Here is a 21,356-nt window from a genome sequence, read left to right as displayed (position 1 = left end):
GAGTTCATGATGTGAGGAGAGACACAGGACGGGACATGATGGATGTCTCTCTCCTTCTCTCTCTCTCTCTCTCTCTCTCTCTGTCTCATTGTGTCATGTGGATTACTATTAATTTATCATGCTGATCTGTTCTGTACGACATCTATTGCACGTCTGTCCGTCCTGGAAGAGGGATCCCTCCTCAGTTGCTCTTCCTGAGGTTTCTACCGTTTTTTTCCCCGTTAAAGGGTTTTTTGGGGAGTTTTTCCTGATCAGCTGTGAGGGTCATAAGGACAGAGGGATGTCGTATGCTGTAAAGCCCTGTGAGGCAAATTGTGATTTGTGATATTGGGCTTTATAAATAAAATTGATTGATTGATTGATTGAATTGAAAGTATTCGTAGGAAGTGACCTCATAGAGAAACAGGAAGCAGAGCTCATGACCTTTGACCTAAAGCTCCACTGAACAGCTTCACCTGCGATTTATTTCTATTTGTTTTGTAGCAATTTATTAGAGTTGAGTCTTTGTGTTTAAAACAAAACTAAATGTTGTTTCATGTCGTCAGATTCTGACAAACCTTTGACTGTAAACATCAGAAATATTTTCTCTGTCTCTTTACAGAAGTTATTTAGCTCCTAAACATTTATTTACTTGTTTGTATTCTGTTGTTTACACTTTAACAATTAAACATTTTCCTTCATTAAACGTCAAACCACCCGTCTGTTCTCTGGAGGAAACGTCACGTGACCTGCGGCGACAGCAGCATCACTGATGACATCACTGATGATGTCACTTTAATGATCTGAACATCCGTAAATTTTTATTAATTTTTGCTTCAAACATTTGAACTTTCATCAAATTAGAAACGAGTTTTAAGAAAAACTGCGACTCAGAAGTTTATTAAAGAAGTGATGTCTGATCATTTGTTTTTACTGATCAATAACTGATTAAACTTATTGATCACTGAAGTCTAACCCTCCAGTCTGAACAGAAACTGATATTTCTCCACTGATCACACTATTGATCAGACATACTGAGACTTCAGACTGATATTGATAAGTGATTACAGATCATTGACGAGTATTGGTAAGTAAGAGACTCTGAGACAAACTGACTTTAACCTTTTTTATTGTCAGAAAACGTGGGTACAGTTTTACAGACGGCGACCGCGGCGTCCGCCCTTCCTCCTGGTGGAGTCTGACGGGATCGGAGTGACGTCCTCTGGTCACATGAAGAAATACATGAAGAAGAAAGAGGAAGTCAGATACACGGATGGAAACAGACAGTTTGATATTTAACTTTACGTTGTTAGAAAATGAAATCAAATGTTTCCATAAGTTAGTTTGATGTAATAAAGAAAAACACTGACTGTAATCTGATTACTTTACAATCTGATTACAAGCAGCCGTTTTAAATCTGACACAGGTCATCAGCTGACAGAGTCTTTACATCACTCATACAAACTGTACTGTGACCTCATGTTCTGTCAGAGGATTTTAACTGCAGCATCACTTCTATAAACACTGTGACATCACTGATCATCAGTCGGGTTCAGTCTCACCGATGCGTCCGATCTTCATGCCGGATCGAGCCAAAGCTCTGAGAGCAGACTGAGCTCCAGGACCTGGAGTCTTCGTCCTGAAACAAACACACACAATCAATAACTTCATCACGACACACCTGATCTCATGAGGTCCACGGTCCAGACCTGACGAGTCTGACATGTGACGTATGACACGTGTCCTGTGACAGTTCTGTGTTTTCCAGACTCATCTCTAATAATCTGAGGTTTCAGTGACGATGACGAGCACAGCTTCACTTCTCACTGCCGTTAATTCAGAAACAAGATGCAAGTTCAGGTCGTCACATCAATGTGTTCATCACAGTGTGACTGAAGTCACGCACACACACTGTGTTAGATTTGTGTTGTTTGTCATTAACATGACTCATTAAAGTTATTGTTAATATTAACAACAGTGATGATGAGCAGAGAGTTTCCAGGCGGGGCCTCAGTGACGAGCGCTGCTCAGGATCTAATTACTTTAACAGATGTTGTTCAAGTGCTGATTTTACTAAGAATTATTATGTTTTATTTTCACAGAGAAACGATGATGATGAAGACGAAGGTGAGATTTTTATTGGGCGTCTCTGCGGCGCCGCACTGACTCATTTTAACTTCAAATCATCAGAGCCGTGTTTATGACATCACAGCTGAGCCGTTAACCACAGGTTCAGTAACGAGTCACAAACTGACACGACGGCGTGTTGGTTTAATCTGACAGGTCAGAGAGCACACGTTATCGCCACTGATCTAATGTTACAGGGCCCGTCATCGACTGGGGGCGGGGCTTAGCAGAGCAGAGGGACAGCTGGTCAGGGTCGTGTCATGTGACCTCAGTGACGTTTCAGCCGTCAGAGCAGCTCCAGATTTTTAACGTGTGATTAAAGGAACAGATTTGACTCAACATTTGAGAGATCCAAAACCCTCTGTTGTTCCAGACCGTTTCCAGGCCTGGAAAACTGGGCGACTACTTTTCAAGCCTTCAAGGTATTTCACGAGCGTACGAACCTGCGGGACGTCACAGTCCAGGTGAAGCAAACACACCTGTGTGGAGTGAGTTAGTCGCAGCAGAGACAAAGCGTCCTGAACACAAACACAGCTCATCCATTGAAAAGTTACTAACACAGACTCAGTGCTCTCACACACACACACACACACACACACACACACACACACACACACACACACTCTGAGCTGAAGGGGGTGTGTGTGGTAATGTTATATATTGTAGGAGGAGTTAAGGACGACTCCAGTGACTCAGCGAGCAGACTTTTAGCCCCGCCAAGAAACTCCTGGACACACATGAACTCCACCATCTGATCAGTTTTTTAACAAGTGTAAAATGAGTTGGTGTCAGCTGTGATCTGTGTGAACGACTCTGACTCAGTCACAGACAGACAGACAGACAGACAGTATACAGGCAGACAGTGTACAGACAGACAGACAGTGTACAGGCAGACAGTGTACAGACAGACAGGTGAGTTTACCTGTTGCCCCCGGTGGCCCTCAGCTTGATGTGCAGTGCGGTGATCCCGAGCTCTTTGCAGCGCTGAGCGACATCCTGAGCGGCCAACATGGCGGCGTACGGAGACGACTCGTCTCTGTCGGCCTTCACCTTCATCCCTCCGGTCACACGGCAGATTGTTTCCCTGGTGACACACCGACCAATCAGAAGACAGATACAGCCATACTTCCTGTCATGCTCTGGGAGCCGATCAGTGAACCCACTGCACTGAGGAAGAGGAGGGCACTTACTTCCCGGAGAGGTCGGTGACGTGAACGAAGGTGTCGTTGAAGGAGGCGAAAATGTGACAGACTCCAAACACGTTTTCTCCTTCGGCCACCTGAGGACCCAGACTGATCACCTGCTCCTCCTTCTTCTCCTTCCCTTTACGAGGAGCCATCGTCTGAGGAAGAGGAGGAGGAAGAAGAGCTCGTCACACAGATGTCTGAATCCAACATTACAAATCTAACAGATACTAATGTGTGGTCAGATTTCTGCTCGCTGGATTAAAACTGTGTCAAACACCTGGAACTAGACACAGGTGACAGGAAACACTGATCCTCTCAGATAACTCAAACTGACATCACCAGTGTGACATCACCAGTGTGACATCACCAGTGTGACATCACCAGGGTTCACTCACATTTTCAACAACTTATCGAACTTTTCTGTGACATTAAAATGTGTTTTCCTTCCCTCCTGACTCGACACTTTCACAGCACAAGAATCAAACTCATGTCAAATACAAATTTCAAATGGACACGTGATGTCACACATGGCGTTGCACAGCTGGAGCGACAGGAAATACATTGGCGTGAAGATTACCCACCCAACACCGCTGCAATAAGTTAACTTCACGAAACATAATTTCTCAACTTTTCCAAAACCTTTTCCAGGTTTTCCAAGACCACGAGAACCCTGGACATCCTGATATCTCTCACACACACACACACACACACACACACACACACACACACAGCAGCTCCAGTCCTGCAGAGCTCCGTCTTACACACATCCCTTTCAAAATAAAAGCTCATATTAAAACCTCCGGATAATTTAGTTAGATCCAGATATGAGAGTTCACACAGCAGACATATTGACCTACAAACTCTGAACTGTTTGCTGCACCTGTGTCTTCGATCATTGATCAGTTTTAAGTGATCAGATGTGCACTCAGCTGTGTCCGGTAATGGAACCACAGTGTTCAGATGGTCACATGGTGGCTACAGCTGCGGCTAACTGACGCCATGCTAACAGAGACGCTCCCAAAAGTCTCGTTCTCAACACGGAGAATTTAAATATTGTTTTTTACATCAAATTGATCACCAGTAACAGTCTCCACCTTTAACAGATCGATAAACTGCGCAGCAAGCAAACCTACAGTCCCCATGCTAACGTTAGCCTGTTAGCTTCTACCCAGCAGCAGACCGTAGCGTCTCACCTGAGCTCTTCTCACCTGGTTTATTTCTACGGTAGAAACACGTCACTCTGCGGACCTTTAATATTTCATATAATTATTAATATAAGTCTGGTTTCCCGCTCCTCAGAGCTAAAATGGCGACGTGTTGCAGCGGCTCGCCGACAGACAGACCGGACAGAAACACGGAGAAAAACGGCTAAAAGCTAAAGTCAGGATTCACTCAGAGAAACAATTTAAGCGCGAACACAAAGTGTGTCCATCCCAGAATAAGTGCAGACACCAAAACTGATCGGATGCTCACCTGAAAAGCAGATTGAAGAAGGATTAACCGGAGAGAGAACTCACCTCTGTGTGTCTCTAAACCAAGCAGAAACAAGAAAGGAAAGAACTTCCGCTTCCGGGGACAAAGTTGAGGCTCTGCAGCGCGGGAACGAGCTGCTGCTGCCGCCACGTGGTCACAACAGGAACTGAGATATCTATGTAAGGAAACACGTGTTGTTTATTTTGTTTGTTTATTCTAAATATTTCCATCCATAGAATCTCTACAGGAAACATTTTTATTTTGTATTTCAATTTATTTCGTTTTATTTTATTTTGTGTATAAATAATATTTACTCCACAGGTAACAGGTTTTATTTAATTATTTTTCTTTGTTTATTCTAGATATTTACATCTCTACAGGGAACACATTTTATTTTATTTATTTATCTTTATTTGTTTAATCTAGATATTTATTTTATACACAGTTATTTATAGAATATATAGTTTAATAATTATAATAATCATTCATATTATTTGAAGATTGTATTCTACTATCTGTATTTTTCTGTTTAATTCAGGTATATCTATAATATACAACATACTATTTACATATCATAAATACTTTAATCGTATTTCTTAAAATTAAATAATTTAACTTTAAATTTAAATATTTATATATATATTTATATATATATTATTTATATATTTATAATTCAGTGTATGTTAAATAATATTGGTATATAAAATACTTTATATTTAGATAGTTTTAATTAAATTTACTTTATAAATACAAATTGAAAAAATATAATGAAACCAGTTTTTATTTTAATGATTATTTATTTTCTCATTAATGTCTTTATTTCTTTTAACATATAGTTTCTCTTTTCTCTTTATTATTTAGATGTTAAAACGTCCTTGTGTGATTTATATTTGTCACCATATTTATATCATCTCAAATCTTTGTTAAAGCTTTATTTCTATAATTCTCTTCCTGTCAGTTCACGTCTCTGTGTACATGTGGCGAGTGACGCTGTCTCACCTGACTCAGTCCTCTGTCCTCATGCAGCACTGAGAGTCTTGTTAGTGTGATGCTGCTGTTTTGGATGAAACAATAAAGTTTTCAAAGTTTGAAGAAGGTGGAAAAAAAAAAACGGACCAATGAGAAGGCAGCGTTTGACCACCTCAGTTTATTTACAGGAACACTTTGAACACGATGCAGAAGAAGAAGAAGAAGAGAAATACTCCAAAAAACTACAAAAGAAAAAAAGATTTAAAAACACACACACACACACACACACACACACACACACACACACACACAGACACTCAGTCTGTTACTCTCTCTCTCACTCACACACACACACACACACACACACACACACACACACACACACACACACAGTTACACACTGAGCATGCAGCATTGGAGTCCAGTTAATACAGTACAGTACAATATCCATCATAGTAGAAAAAGCTGAGTGGAGCCGATTATTGATTGTTGATTATTGATTACTGATTCTGCAGAGCGTGAACATGGTGGATGGGAAACAGCCAGGACAGAAATGAAAACATATGTGTTTATTGTTTGTTTGTTTATGAATTGTTTGTTTTCATTTCTGCGTGTGGAAGGAAACAAACGATCATTAAACTCAACGAGCTTCAGGCTGATAACGAACCTTTCATCTGATCAAAGCGTTAATCAATTAATGATGTCACAGATTTCTGACTGAATAAATGTTCCATGAATAAATACTGTCTGTAATATTGCCTTTTCTGTAAACTCCCCAGACACTGCTGAGAGTCTGGTTTGTACCTGAGTTCATGTTCGCTTCATGAAACAAAGATCAGTCTACGTTCTGTCGACATGTTCAACGTCTTCGATTAAATATCTTCACATTTTATCTTAAAAATAAACTGATGTAAAACACATTTCGTGTTTCACTCCTGCAGACACAGAGGCCTCACATTAAATATAACTGAACACGTCATATTACGAATGATGGAATTTAAATATACGTGTTTTCTTAAATCCTCAGAATATTGTTCAGGAACCTGAGTTTGTGTCTGCAGGTCAGATTTCTGATGAATGTGTTGCTTTAATGACACAAAGAGAAGTTTCTATTGTGTATTCACACACATATCAAACACGAGGGTTTAAAGCTGACTGATATGTTTCATAGATTAAATATTTTAAAAGTATGGTGACCCTTTTTATGCACAAAATAAGACCTTTATAATAAAAGTAAAAGAGATTTTTAAATATGTGACGTTGTAGATTTGAACTGTTTAAAACAAATTATAATAATGAAATTCAAAGTTGAAATGAACAGTTAAGTAAATAAAAATAATCTGAGATGTTTTCTTCAATATATTGTAGAGTTTCGTTGGTGGCTCACATTTGCACGGACATTTTGTGGTTAGCTCGTGAGCTAATGTTAGCATAGCGCAGATAATAACACGTTATTACACTGATTACATCATAATGATTATAAGACAGCTGAAAGCTTTGGTTTCAGTCCTGTAGCCCAGATTTATGAGAAATAGTTTGTTAGCACTGTTAGCTTCATTAACATTCCTAACTGTAACACATGCATGCTGTTAGCCACAAATTAGCACGTTAGCTTGTTGAATAGCTGTGGCCAGAGGAGCAGCTAATGAATGCTAACGATGCTAACAGTTTCCCTCCTCCTGCTGTTTCCCGTGGTGTGGATCAGAGAAGCTTCCTGCAGGTGTTTTTAGCTTCACCTGAAAGAGACGAAACGTTTCAGCGCGTCTGAACGAATCGTCGCTGCTTCGGTTGGATGGAGATAAATATATATGCAGCAGCCACCGAACAGCTGGTAAAAACATTAGAATAACAAGTGAAATCTGCTTTAAGATGAATTCTTCAGTTTCAAGCAAAAACACCTAAAAAAGACGTCAGATATTTCCTCGGAAAGAGTTCCTCCAGCACGAATAAATAAAACTTTGAAAAGGTCAAAGTGGAGTTTGTTGCTTTAGAAAACACACACTAGAAAACAGCCATTCACTCTGCAGGCGCCATTTGGAGTCCCGACTGTCTTCACACTTTGTAAGTGTTGAGGAGGCTGAAACTGGGCCGTGAGTCAGGTCGGTATTATTAGTCTGAAAGTCTCTACACACAGCGCAGCGTCAAACAGGCCCAGAGACAACTTTATAATATTCACATTAATGTCTGATGACGTGCAGCAGGTCATAGAGGCCGACGCCTGTTTGGGCTCCACATCAGATGAAGACAATGACGTCTCCTCATTTTAAAATCCCTGAAAACTTGAACAGACTCTGGTGACAGTTTGTTTGCTGCAACAGTCGTAATGACAGGAAGTGTTCAGCGGCGTGTTGCATCAGCTGTACCTAAGTTCCCTATGAACGTACAGATCAAAGTTGACTCTACACGATTCGTCAGTTTGATCGTGAAGCTGCAGCCGTGTTTTGTTGCACCACAGAGACAAACGGTTTATCTGAGCTCCTCTGGTGTAAAATCCAAACTGACCAAAACACTGTGACTGAACACGATGTGTCACTTCCTGTGGCCAATCAGAGGCGAGCACGACTCTAACAGCTACAACCAGCGAACGCTAATCAACCAAATATCAGAGAGAAGGTTCTGACAGAAGGACAACGACCCGACGTTAACCTGCAGCTGCAGCAGAGTCATAATGGTGACGTCCAGTCGTTAACGGCAGCCTGACGAACCTGTGACATCATAACAAACACATAACAACGACCTGCAGCCGGGGTCGTCATTATTAGAAAAGATGTTCTAAATCACTAATTACATTCAATTTGAAGTAAGGTTCTAAGTTAAAAAATCACATTCTAGATTTGAAATTACGTTTAAAATAGAAATGACATTCTGAGTAACAAACATTACGAATAGTTCAGAGATTATGAATGAGATGAGACATGATGCTTTAAATTACATTCTGAGTCACAAATGACGTTTTATGTTGTAAATGACGTTCTCAGATAGAAATTATGTTTAAAGTTAAAAGCGATGCTCTAAGTTACAGATTACATTCCAAGTCAGAAAATTTGTTCTAAGATAGAAATGTCGTTCGAGGTTTAACGTGATGTTCAAACTGCTGTGTTGGAGCTTCCGTAAAGCCGCTGCAGCCCAGAGCAGGTCAGGACGTCAGCTGACCTTTGACCTGACATTCAGCCTCCTCTCTTCTCTGAGTGCATCCTGAGCTGGGACGCCAAATGGCACCGAGATGTGGAGTAAATTAAAGGTTAGCGGCGCTGTGGCGAACACATTCAGCGGTTGCTAAGGGAACTGGTGTCACACGCTATAATGCACATCATACTGAGAAAATGATAAAGCTAATAATACACAACGTGTTCTCTACAGACGGCGAGCACTGCATGTCTGATCCAACATTAAAAAGCTCTTCAATATACAAACGCCATAGATCCATAATAATAATAATTATAATTATGTGATAGTAATAATCTGATTGTACAAAGTTCTACATTCTCCCGACGGTAAAAAGCAGCTTGAAGCCTCCGAGACGAACACAACGGGTCAAAGTTGCAGAATATCAAAGATGGCACCGCTGGCGTTTTGTTAGCTCACGGCTAGCAGACACCATAGCTCCCGGTGAGGAATGCTAACAAAGCTAACAAGTCCCAGTCAAGTCACCGGAAAACAAAATGGCAGCCGCGAACGCCAAAACGCAGCGGAGACCAAAGCGGGAAACACAAAACACAAAGTCAAGTCCTGCATGCAGAAAATCACATCGTCTGTACAGAAAGTAAACGCCGGCGCCGAGGAGGAAGAAACACACGCTGTCCGCTCATGATGTCCTAAAACCTCACTTTTCTGGGTAAATAACAGGAACACTGCGAGAGGGCGGGGCCACGTCTCACCTCACTATCCAAAGGCTGACACGCCAACGCCACAGTCAGAGTGTCCTGATGTACGGAGGCTCAGAGGAAACAAAAAGCACCAGCAGCTTAATTAAATATACATCAATTAAAACATTAAATTTATTTGACTGAATCTGTTTAAATATAAACTTTTCATTTTTAAACCTGATGTTTCATCGTGGTCACTATCACAGATATGATGATATAAATATATTTGTTTTCATAGACAGTTGTTGTTGTTGTTGTTGACACTTTTCAGTGATGTTCAAAATGTTTTGTTACTGTTAAACACTCGTCTCAATAAAGTTGTTTATTTTCTGTCAATAATCAAATCAACATCTGTAAAATCTGGAATTAAAGAATTGGAGTTTTGTTTTTCTCTAAAAACAAAATTAGTCTTAAAAATCCAGTAATTCGTAATAAGTCACATTGTTTTTACATTTTATATTAATTTAAACTCTCGGCTCATCTCTTATTTTGTCCCCTGTGAGCCTCCGTACAGATGAGTGTAATATGGCCGTCCTGGTGACAGATGACGTGATTGTGACAGTGATTCTGATTGGTCACTGCTTTTATTTACTTAAGTTCTTAAAACAATCAGGAGTCCGTTTGTTGAGCCAGACGTCATTCTGCATCCCCACGGAGACCGATCATGTGATCATGTGACGTATGGAGGTCCGGAGACAACGCGTAGAGTTACAGGTCAGCAACTTTAAACGTTTTAAACTCTAATTAGATTTAACTTTATTTATGATTTAGGCATTAAAACAAAATCAGGGCACGTCATCTGTCCTCCTCATGTTTCCTTCCTTCCTTCCTTCCTTCCTTCCTTCCTCTCACAGATCTTTTAAATCTAAAACATGTTGTAAAGTTTCTTCTGCTAACGAAGCCCAGAGTGGCGCGCAGGCAGCAGACAGACAGCTCGTTAGAGAACCTCGTTAAGGCCCTCCTCATTAGGACACCTGTGGGGGGGTGTGGGGGGTATAGGTGTGGCTGTTCATGGAAGATCGCAGGTCGGAGAGCGCTGGAAGCCTGTGGAGCTCTCCGAGCCCGATGGAAGCAGAGAGATGAACATCCAAACCTCGTTTCCTGAACCGCTCGTTAGAATTATATTAAATATAAAACATTAAATTTCACCTGTGTGAAGACTTTATGACTCAGACGCGTCAGGTTCTCGTCGCTTATTAGACCCAATTATCAGAATTAATTACATAAATACAGATATTTTCATGTCGGGCAGTAAAATGTGTCGTTTGTTTATTTATTATTTATTATCAATTAACAGGAAGTAAAAATAAACAAATCTGTTCTTTAATCAGCTGGTTCACGTCAGTGACGACGAGATAATGGGTCTAATAACGATCAGTAACCATGGCGACGCCCAGACTGTGTATACAGTTATAATTTTACTCTCTATAGTTATTATCACTGTCAGGTGGAAACCTCGTATCTCCAGAGTTTGTCAGGTTTTCATTTTAATAGAATCATCGAAGAATAAAAATCAATCAGTGACGCTTCGTTAACAACTAAACTTATTCTGTAATTAATTCCACTTATAACCCTCTTAACTGACGAAGAACCCATTAAAAAGCCCTTAATTAATCTTAACGAATTTACAACATTGTAACAAAGGTACGTTTAATTAAAGGGGTTAATTACAATGTTTTAATTCAAAATATTAATATATGAAGTCATGATTCATCGTGTTCATTTAAAAGCCCATCATATATTAATATCTTCATGAATTCACCTCAAATAAAAATGATTCAACCTGCAACATTATTTTAATATGATTAAAAACCCTTAATTAATACAGATGACCTTTTAAAAACCCTTAAAACATTCAGGTTCATTAATGTATTCGATAATCTGTTAAATATCTCATTACTGGTTATTAATAAGTCTCAAGTTTATGAACGATGTTAATGAGGTTATCATGAGGTGATTTCAGGAGATAATTAAGATATAATTAAAAATTAATTAAGAGCTAATTAAGAGGTATTTAAAGGAGTCAGATGTGAAGGAGGCGTCGCTCCTGTCCCTCATCCTGACAGAGGAGATAAGAGGTTTCCACACGTTATTACACTCTGTGCAGCTGAAATCCAAAGGAGCTGAGAAGAGGAAGCTGATTGGTTGATTGTGCAGTTCACTGCTCTGTGGTCCCGCCCCTCGTCTCCTCTCAAACTTCCTGTCTGGTGTCACACGCCTGGCCTGCTGTCAATCAATCAGTTGTCAAGGCGACGGTGGCCCCATCAGAGACCCGCCCACTCTGGAATTTAGCTGGAAGGACAGAAGAAGACGACCCGTCAACAAACAAACAAAACATGCCTGAATGTGCCGATCTGACGCGTCGCCACAGAGGTGCTGTTTGTTTAAGTAACAGAACGAAGCTACGACACGAGAACAAGGTGAAGTTATGGCTTGTTACAACCTGGTCTCACTTAAAAGTCATCGATAACTGCCGCTTGGGCCGTGACTTGTGTGTGTGTGTTGGCTAAACGTAACCACATGTTGTGAAGGTGAGTGCAAACTTTTGTAGAGCCAATAGTGTGTTGCAGGGATGATGTTTTTCTGAAGTTAGCGTCGCCATGGTTACCTCATCAAACAGCATCCGGGATTTTTCTACTGAATTTCGGATTATTGCGGACAATAAACTCGGTGACAAACAAATATTTCTGATCCTGACAGGTTTTGCTCAGTAAGATAAAAAGCTACATTAGGCCGTAAACAAAATTCACCACAGTCACATGACCTAACGTCATCGCCACAGCGAGGCTGTGACATCGTGTTTGACGTGATGGCGTTCTGTAGTCTCATCTTGTCACAGACACATAAAGCTGTAAACTGACAGTGGGGTATTTACTGACGTCTCCTCAGCTTGGGTTAACACCAGGGAACAGGAAGTGCTAACATGCTAACATGCTAACTCACTCCTCCAAGCGATTGTGAACGCAAGGCTAACGTTATTTTTACAGCGACAATTTAAAATATATATTTAGCAGTCTCCGTTTGTAAAACGTACAGCTGAGAGTCTGGGACTCACATATGTGCACGTCTAAAAAGGCGGCTCTCTGGCTCTGCAGGGAGATGTCTCTCGTTTTAACTGTCCTCTGACCTCTGACCTGTCTGATGGTGATCAAACTGACCTCTGACCTGTTCTTACTTGCTGAGCGTGGAGGGGGAGCCTGAGCGGTGGAAATGCACGATTTGCCACTTCCCGTCGCGGCGGTGCCACACCCTGGTCTCCTCTGATTGGGCGGTGCGAGGCGTCCCGTTGGCGTCGATGTACTGTGTCACTCTGATGTAAGCGATGCAGGCGGCCTCGTCCCCGACCAGGTGGATGTGAGGGTTCAGGATGGTGGTGTGGACCGGTTTACTGTTCTTAGACCACACTGAGGACACACACACACACAGACATAGCAGACATGTGTTAGAGTAACGTATACGACCATAACGAAACCGTCAGTCACACAGGAAGTTTGGTTCAGCTCACAGTTTTCAAAATAAAAGCGGTGGAAGTCCAGGCCTTCGACCAGATTCCCCAACGCCTCGGGCTCGAACGCCGTCACAGCCGGGTCACACATTTTACTGAGAGGACAGACAGTTACAGTCAGGACAGATTTTTCACAATAAGAGTCCTACAGTGATCAACGTTAGTCTGTAAAGGATCGTCCACATGATAACGATAATGACGTGTCCACACTGATCCACAGTGGACGACAATACAAAGTGCTAACATGCTAACATGCTAACTCATGTTGCTGCAGTGAGAGGTTAGTAATATTTTATCTCATATTGGCATCATTGACATACAGCGTGTCTGTTGAGCCGTATTCTCTCTGAAATGTAAAATATTTTCACTCTGCTGATGTATTCCGGAGTAAATGACGTTATCCTTGTCGTCTTTCTCTCGGCTGCTTGTCACTATCTGCCTGGGGCTGTTTAACAGCGACACATGCTGTGTCTCAAATCGCGTACTTCTGTACTTACATTTAATATTTTGAGTGCATAAGTGCGTTCACACTCATAGATATATATACATAGATGCTGCACCCTGGCTTGTGGGATGCGTCAGCCATCTTGCCTAGGTGCTCTGACCTGTTCAGACCCGTGTCAGACTCGGCAAAAATGCAACATTTTTGCTCTGCATTTGGGTGTACGAATGAGAGAAGTGTTAACACCAAGCAGAAGGGAATAACATTCCACAGCTAAGAAGTTGTTTTACAATATTTTACTGTTACGAACATGTTTAATGAGATATATATCTCAAAAAGTGATCCTTCTTTTAAGCTAATCAAGTAAAGTAACTGTCCTGATCTGGGGCCTCATGTACAAAGGGTGCGTACGCACAAAAACGTGGCGTACGTCCTTTTCCACGGCAAAGTTCAGATATATCAAGAGTGAAATGACCGTGGAAATGTGCGGTGCCTCACGCCAACTTCATGGCTGGCGTACGTACGTTTCTACAGCTGTTGATCCTTTGGCGACACTTAGAGGTGATGCTGGGAAACTGTTATAATAAATAAATGTGAAAACAATTAGTCCTCAAGAGTGATGTGCACATCAGAGACACATCAACAATTAACACTGATGAACAATTAACACACCCACGTGTTTGCTATTAGATTAGTGGATATAAAAGCATGCGCAAAGTGGTGCCAAAAATACCGTTAACAACGTTTTAGCAGTATTTGCCGCATTGGTTCCCGAGGGCAATCCTCCTGGAACTGTGCGCAGAGCTGCGGCCGACCTTGGAGCGTGATACAGCCAGGAGCCATGCGCTGCCTGTATCCATACAGGTGCTGACCACACCGGGACTATAATAAATAAATGTGTCATGAGTCATCCCAGCTGTGTGGGACGGAATTATCCGCATGTCAGCCAGGTATATCAAATTCCCATACAATGCAGCTGGACAGGCCAACATTAAAGCGCAATTTGCAGCGAGAGCCGGTTTTCCTAATGTTACCGGAGCTATCGACTGCACACACATTATAAAAGCGCCATCGCAGGATGAATTTGTTTTTGTCAACAGGAAGCATTTTCATTCGATCAATGTACAGATCATATGTGATGCGCAAATGCAATTAACCAACATTGTGGCGAGGTGGCGTGGTTCAATGCACGATTCATACATTCTGAGTAACAGCATGGTTGGGAACAGACTACTAGCTGGCACTGTGCGCGATGGGTGGCTTCTTGGTGAGTAAATAATTTATTCGTTTAATTGTCCTAATATTAATCCCCCTGATGCGCACTGAACATGTCCATCCCCAAATATTATCCTGCCTTCACAGCATCAGTACTAGTCAGTGGTTAGAGTTAGTGACTTGTTGTTTTTTAAACTACAGCTTCAGAGCTTTCTAACAAGCCCCTGATTGTCTCTGTGTGTAAAGTACTCATGTCAATAAACCCGTGCGTAAAGTGCGACATTTCCTAATCAGCCTCACCTTTTCCCCGGCGCACTTCTGCATTTATTTACAACAATACTGTGTGATCCGTGTAAGTGGTGTATAAAATTAACAAATATAAACTGTAAATCCAGTTCATATAATTAATTGTCTGCTTTCAACTGACCCCAGGCAACTCTCTGTTCAGACGGGTGAGCTCCTCCTCTCCTGTCCCCCAGCCTGTTTTGGCCACACTGAGCGGTGGTATGCAGCCATCCTCCGCTTCACTTCCACCTTAATGTCGGACCACTTCATTTTTAATTCTGCGTGTGCACGCTTTTCTGACCCCACAGCATTATCAGCCTCGCACATACTCTCCCACTCACTCCTCTTGCGTTTTGTATTGATGCCGGAGGACAGCGTGCCAAAAAGTACATCTTTGCGCGCCTCCACTTAAATGAGTAGCGTTTCCAATTCGCATTCTGTGAAGATTTTCTTTTTTTCCCGTCTTCTTCATTCTTTTGTTTTAGTTTTCTGATCGTGCAGAGAGGGGAATCTCAGGTGCGGGGTTCATTTAAATATGATTTGCATATTTAAATGGGGGCGTGGACAGGGAGGGGTCGGGTTCTCCAGCATGTGTGCTCAATTCCACGATGATTGAGAGGTACAAAGGAAATGTGCTTGGATTCATGTGTACGCACAGATTCATACATCTGGATATTTTTGTACGTACGACGTTTTCTGGATTCAAGCGTACGCCATGTTTCAGTCGGAAATCCACGCAGGTCTTTGTACATGAGGCCCCTGGTCCTAATGCCAAATTAAGCTAACGCTATGTCACACAACTTAAAGAAAAAAGGTTAACTTTTATATAATATTACTTATAAAATTATGATGCTTTGTCAAACAGCTGTGTCGGTGTATGTGTTATTCCAAATTGTCAACTATCTGTTTCATGGCACCAACGTGACATAACGCAGTGTAACGTTAGTAGTTAACTTGTGGCCTGAATTGTAACTACAAATTATGTGGAACTGCGTTTTTCTGACACACTTATTTTGTGTGTAGTTTCCCAAAAAACACAGATAGGAGACGGGCATGGGTAGCAGCAGTGACGAGAAAGGACTTTGTCCCAGTGACTCCTCAGTCATCTGCAGCTGTCACTTCAGACCTGAGGACTTTGACAGGACTGGGCAGACTCCTAAAAATAATACTAGCTACTGTACACTGTATTTTTTGTAAATATGAGCTAATAATGTAAACAGTTCTGTGTCCAGGCTCCCATGAGCACTGTGGTGTTATACATATGAGATTAAAGCAAAATGTTGTGTAAACATGCAGCTCTAAGTCATTTATTTTCACTTGTACAAAACCAACATTTGTTAATCAGAATGTGTAACTACACTGCAGCTCGGCACAACCCTGCTGATACAGTTTTTTGCACATTGTGTGAAATGTGAATAAACATTCATGCTAATCAAAATTAATAATTAAATGACATCATGGTGGACATTGTACATCTAGTAAGAAAAAAGAATATTTATTACATGGGGAAAGATTAGTTTAAATGTGTTGTAGAACTATTACTGTTACTTTATCTACATAAGATCAAATATTTTGTTATGAAAAGCTGCATTTTTTATTTAACCAAGTATCCTGTATCATAACTACATGTCTGACGATTGTAACAAACCAAACCGCATGAAAATCGGTTGAGAATTCAGCGAGTAATGATGATTTTAATCATAAATAATCTCCTGCCTCAATAGACATACATGCATTAGGCAGTGCGGCTCCACCTGGGCAAGATGGCGGCCGCGTTGACGTATCGCTCCAATGAGGAGCACCGTTGAATGCGGCATCTGCGTATATATATCTATGGTTCACACTGAGAAGTATGGAAAATGCAGTGCACTGTGAGTACCTGGATGGTGCACTCAAAACGGTCAAAAAGTTGAGTGTGGAACTATGGACACTTCTCGCCCTCAATGGTCGCCATCTTGGCTACGTAGCGGAAGGGGAGGGACCACAGGAAATGGCGGCCGAGGACTGTGCGACCGTGAATGTCGCTGCATTGTACAAATACATGTGTTTTTTGCACTAAGCACCACTATACTGTTGTCAGGTATAAAGGCTCATTTTTGCTCCCTTTACGTACAAAAATGTATACGTCTGTTACCGTCACTGCCCACATACTTCCATGTGTCCTTTACGTTGGCATGGATGTTAACCTATATATCCACCAGGGGGCAGCCCAGCGTCAAAAGTTTATGACAACAATAAACTCAGAAACAAACATGGCGACTGTGGAGGAAATATTGATAATGTACCTCTTGCATAAAAGACAAAAACAGAGGCAGCGTTGTAGGAGGCGGTGGTCGGTGAGGCCGTTAAATACATCGCGACTGGAGGACGGAGAATTCTTTTCTCTAGTACTGCCGATGAGAGAAACTGAATTGTTATTTCTTCTTCGTGTCTCACTAGAGCTACGTATCGGGCAGTGACAGCAACACTGCCCCCATGGTTCCTGGTGGTACTGCTCCGTTTGGCCCGTATCTGTAAGCTTTATGGAAACGTGCAGAAATACGGACGAAATGAACGCAGAGCACGGACAGAAGGCTCCGTCCGTGTCCGGATCCGTATTTAACGTTGAGCATAAATGAGCCTTAAGCCAGCAGTGTGTTTGTTGGGTTCATTTAGCAGTCTGTAATGATTTGGTACCACAAATGATAACGAATGCTAATGCTAGTTTGCTAACTAGCTAATTTGCGGTCGTCATTTCCGGTGAGTGCACAACGGCCGTGTTTGGTTTGAGACAATGAAATTCACTCACTACACCAATAAGTACATAGTGCACATAGTATACTACATGGAAGTGTGCTAACAGAAGTTTGTGATTTGAGACACAGTGACAGAGAATTTCAAAATAAAGGTTTACACTAAAGATGATGATACAAATCATTATTTTCACTTTGCATTGACGATATTAAATAGTTGATCATCAAGTTGTTACACTGATCAAGATCAATGGGTTGTTACACCCAGACTAAAAAGGGATGCACGATAATATCGACATATCAGTATCAGCCGATATCGGCTTTAAAATGACTGATCAGAATTGGCCAACGTGATTTTTCTTATTTTGCACAATTTACAGGCACTGAACAGTGTTTCATGTCTCCATCTGCTGATGGGCCGTCACCATCACAGTCTGTGTGTATAATATGTGAATTCACTACAGAAGAGACTTGATGATGATCACTGACATCAGGAGGGAGAAAGGAGGATATATCGATATCTGTACCGGTTATTACAGATCAGCATATCAGCAACAAATACAATATCATGCATCTCTAGTAGTAAACAGTGGCACCAAGGACAACTCCTCTGTTCACCTGAGTTAAAACAATTACAGTCATTTTTATCGTTCTGGTTGCGGTCGGATCTTTAAACAGGAAGGGACTTTGACAATAAGAGCCTCATCAGTGTGTTACATACGTGTAGCTCTCAAAGTCTCCATTGCTGATCGCCTCAATGAGCTGCTCCGTGACTTTGATGATGTCCTGTTTCCTCACTGATGGACAGACAGACACACAGACACACAGACAGACAGACAGACAGACAGGTTAGTATCATAGTTAAAGCGTCTGTATTTCCTGGGTCTAGACGTTTGGATCCGCCCACTCCACTGAGTTTAAGCTGACAGATTCTAGTCCGACATTGTGATGTCAAACAGCCGCTTCACAGTTCAAATTAAAAAAACAACACGTAGCAGTGTGGTGGGAGTCAGGCAGCCAATCAGCCCCATGGGCGGGACCAGTGCTGTCATCAGGCTGTTGTCAGGCGGTGCATCAGGACCTGCTGCTGTCGAGGCTGTTCTACGTCAGCATGTCTGCTCATTATCGTCTCATATCATATTTTATTTTCACTCCGCTCTGCTCCATCCACCAAACAGCTCCGACAACTGTCACATAACAAGCAAGCTCCGCCTTTTCAGTGCACCACAGGTGTACGCTGGCGTGTTAATGGTGTGGAGCCACTCGGGTGGATATGTTGGTCTCTTGTGAGTTAGAGCGACACACTCAGTCCGTTTCCATGACATCAGAGGAAATGGACTTATGTTGTCAGACTTTTAAAATCCCTGTAAACATGTCAGTGTGAGTGAAATGGTCCTGCAGTGAATGTGTCACAGTGGGACTAACACACCCAGATCATGTGACTCCTGCATGTATACAGTCAATCAGACCCAAACTGGCCGAGGCGCTCTGAGCATGCTCCACAGTTTCCGCCCCGGGCTTTGACCCGGAAGTCCAATAGCATTAAATGTGTAAGAGAAGAAGAAGCCGGTAACAACATGGAGAAATCTACATCCAGAGCCGTGACTTTTTGGACGCACCAAATGTACAGAGCTGTAAAGTTGTCCACCATGGTAGCAGTTAGCTGCTAGCTAACCGTAGCTAACTTGTTTGTCCATTGTTTGGTCTGTGACGTAATAGGTCAACAGGAAAAAGGTCCAATACTAACAAGCTGAAAGGGGGCATATCTCCACCTATCGTAGAGGAGTCGCACATACTTGGCTCAATAAATGGATTCCCCTCCCGTGCTTGTATACTGGGACAAGGACAGGAGGCCAGTTAGATGTCCTCGTCCAGCTGGGACTGGAGCTACACTTCACTGTTTCCATGGAAATGCACCGAGTGTCTCAGTGAAGATGGAAACAGAGTGAAACAAGTTCTGTTTGAATCTGCCTGTCAATCATCACTGTGTGTGTGTGTGTGTGTGTGTGTGTGTGTGTGTGTGTGTGTGTACCTCTGGTATCTTCATCCTCGATGGTGGTATTTGTGCTCTCAGATGATTCCTACAACAACAACAACAACAAAGATCAGCTCATTCAGCCACAGTCTCTGTCAGTGCCGGCATTTGATTGGCTGTTAAACCTCAACAAGGCGGGTCTTATCTAATGAGTTGGAGAATCAAAACAAAATCAAACCTGCTAATGTCACGTAAAGCTATCAATAAAATTAAAGGGACAGTTGAGAGTTTTGCAGTGTGGTTGTGTGAGGCACTGATCCACAGTCAGAGTGTTTCCTACAGCAGACGTCAGTCAGCTGGTGGAGTCTGACATGAAGCTCAGTGACGTCCTGCTGTGGGCGGAGTCAGCAACAAGACGTATTTTAACCACCTAAAAAAGGTTAGTTTAAGCGTTTGATATATTTAGATTATGTTCACAGCTTTACCTTAATGTCAGCCTGTTTGAGCCTCGTCACGGTCACCAGACTCCATTGAGAAAAACAGTGATTTAACATCAGTGAACATGGAGCTGCTGGTCGACTGCTGCCTCCATCTGTTAGTGTGTTTGTGTCACTGTGTGACTTTGGTGAATCTAAATTAACCCTTTAAACACCAAAGTCACACAGTGACACAAACACACTAACAGATGGAGGCAGCAGTCGACCAGCAGCTCCATGTTCACTGATGTTAAATCACTGTTTTTCTCAATGGAGTCTGGTGACTGTGACGAGAGCACTCACAGCTTTCCGCTTTTAAATCCCATCATCCCTCACACTGGGTGCTTTTATTGTGTCACACACTGATAATTCCCACACGCAAACGGCAACAAATATGTTCCAAATATGTGGGTGTGTGTTATAACGGAGTGTGTCACATGACACTGTGAGACAACACACACCTGATGATACACAGGACAGTGCTAAGTTATAGTCACTAATATATAGTCAGTCATAATAATAACAATAATAATAACAATGATAATATCAATAATAATAATAATAATAACAATAATAATAATAATAATAATAATAATAACAATGATAATATCAATAATAATAATAATAATAAAAGCAACAATAATAATATAATAAAATTATTAATAACAACAATAATAATATAATAAAATTATTAATAACAACAACAATAATAACAATAACAACAATAATAATAACAATGACAATAATAATAATAATAATAACAATAACAACAGTAATAATAATGAATAAATAATTAAACAAAGAGGAGTTTACCTTGACTCCGTCGGCCTTCTTGTTGCTTCCACTCTTTCCTCCTGATCGAGGGACGAGGACGAAGAGAAACAAAAGCAGCAGAGTTAGAAAGAAAGGAACGAACGCAGAGAAGAGGAGAGACGGCATGGTAACCTCTGCCTACATGTCTCCCAGCAAACTGACAGGAAGTACTTCAAAATAAAACAACCACTTTAAACGGTTTTATAGTCGAATCTGACTGAAGCAGGACGGAGGAAATAAAATGACTTCAAATAAAAGACAAGAGTCCTGACAAAGACAGAGCTGCTTCCTGTCCAAGAGTCTGACTTCAGC

The 21,356-nt window shown here is 41.5% G+C and overlaps 2 protein-coding genes across 4 annotated transcripts in view; both read right to left on the bottom strand.

Moving 5' to 3' along the window:
* Window positions 1–1,091: 1,091 nt before the first annotated feature.
* Window positions 1,092–4,943, bottom strand: rps14 (ribosomal protein S14). 2 transcript variants are annotated; one of them, XM_049592513.1, is made up of 5 exons: window positions 4,811–4,943; window positions 3,297–3,448; window positions 3,029–3,190; window positions 1,542–1,618; window positions 1,092–1,201 (listed from the first exon to the last, which is right to left on the bottom strand). In XM_049592513.1, the coding sequence occupies exons 2-5, from the start codon at window positions 3,443–3,445 to the stop codon at window positions 1,134–1,136; spliced, it is 456 nt and encodes a 151-aa protein (XP_049448470.1). In that variant the 5' UTR covers window positions 3,446–3,448; window positions 4,811–4,943; the 3' UTR covers window positions 1,092–1,133. The 2 variants fall into 2 exon arrangements, with proteins under 2 accessions (XP_049448470.1, XP_049448469.1); XM_049592512.1 differs by having other exon boundaries at window positions 4,767–4,847.
* A 2,192-nt stretch (window positions 4,944–7,135) lies between these two features.
* The window catches only part of camk2a (calcium/calmodulin-dependent protein kinase II alpha), a 51,543-nt gene continuing 37,322 nt past the window's right edge, over window positions 7,136–21,356 (bottom strand). Inside the window, exons 13-18 of one of the 2 annotated variants that reach the window (XM_049592690.1) lie at window positions 21,045–21,085; window positions 19,813–19,861; window positions 18,502–18,577; window positions 13,107–13,201; window positions 12,767–13,005; window positions 7,136–11,893 (exon numbers count right to left, since the gene is read on the bottom strand). In XM_049592690.1, coding sequence (XP_049448647.1) covers window positions 12,773–13,005; window positions 13,107–13,201; window positions 18,502–18,577; window positions 19,813–19,861; window positions 21,045–21,085 — 494 coding nt within the window. In that variant the 3' untranslated portion in view covers window positions 7,136–11,893; window positions 12,767–12,772. The remainder of the gene's footprint in view (window positions 11,894–12,766; window positions 13,006–13,106; window positions 13,202–18,501; window positions 18,578–19,812; window positions 19,862–21,044; window positions 21,086–21,356) is intronic. The other variant, XM_049592691.1, reaches the window with a different exon arrangement.

Source organism: Epinephelus fuscoguttatus, linkage group LG12 (assembly GCF_011397635.1).
Source record: "Epinephelus fuscoguttatus linkage group LG12, E.fuscoguttatus.final_Chr_v1".
Lineage (NCBI taxonomy): Eukaryota > Metazoa > Chordata > Actinopteri > Perciformes > Serranidae > Epinephelus > Epinephelus fuscoguttatus.
Note: the sequence above shows the minus strand (reverse complement) of the source record. Positions and strands in the feature narration are given on the sequence as shown.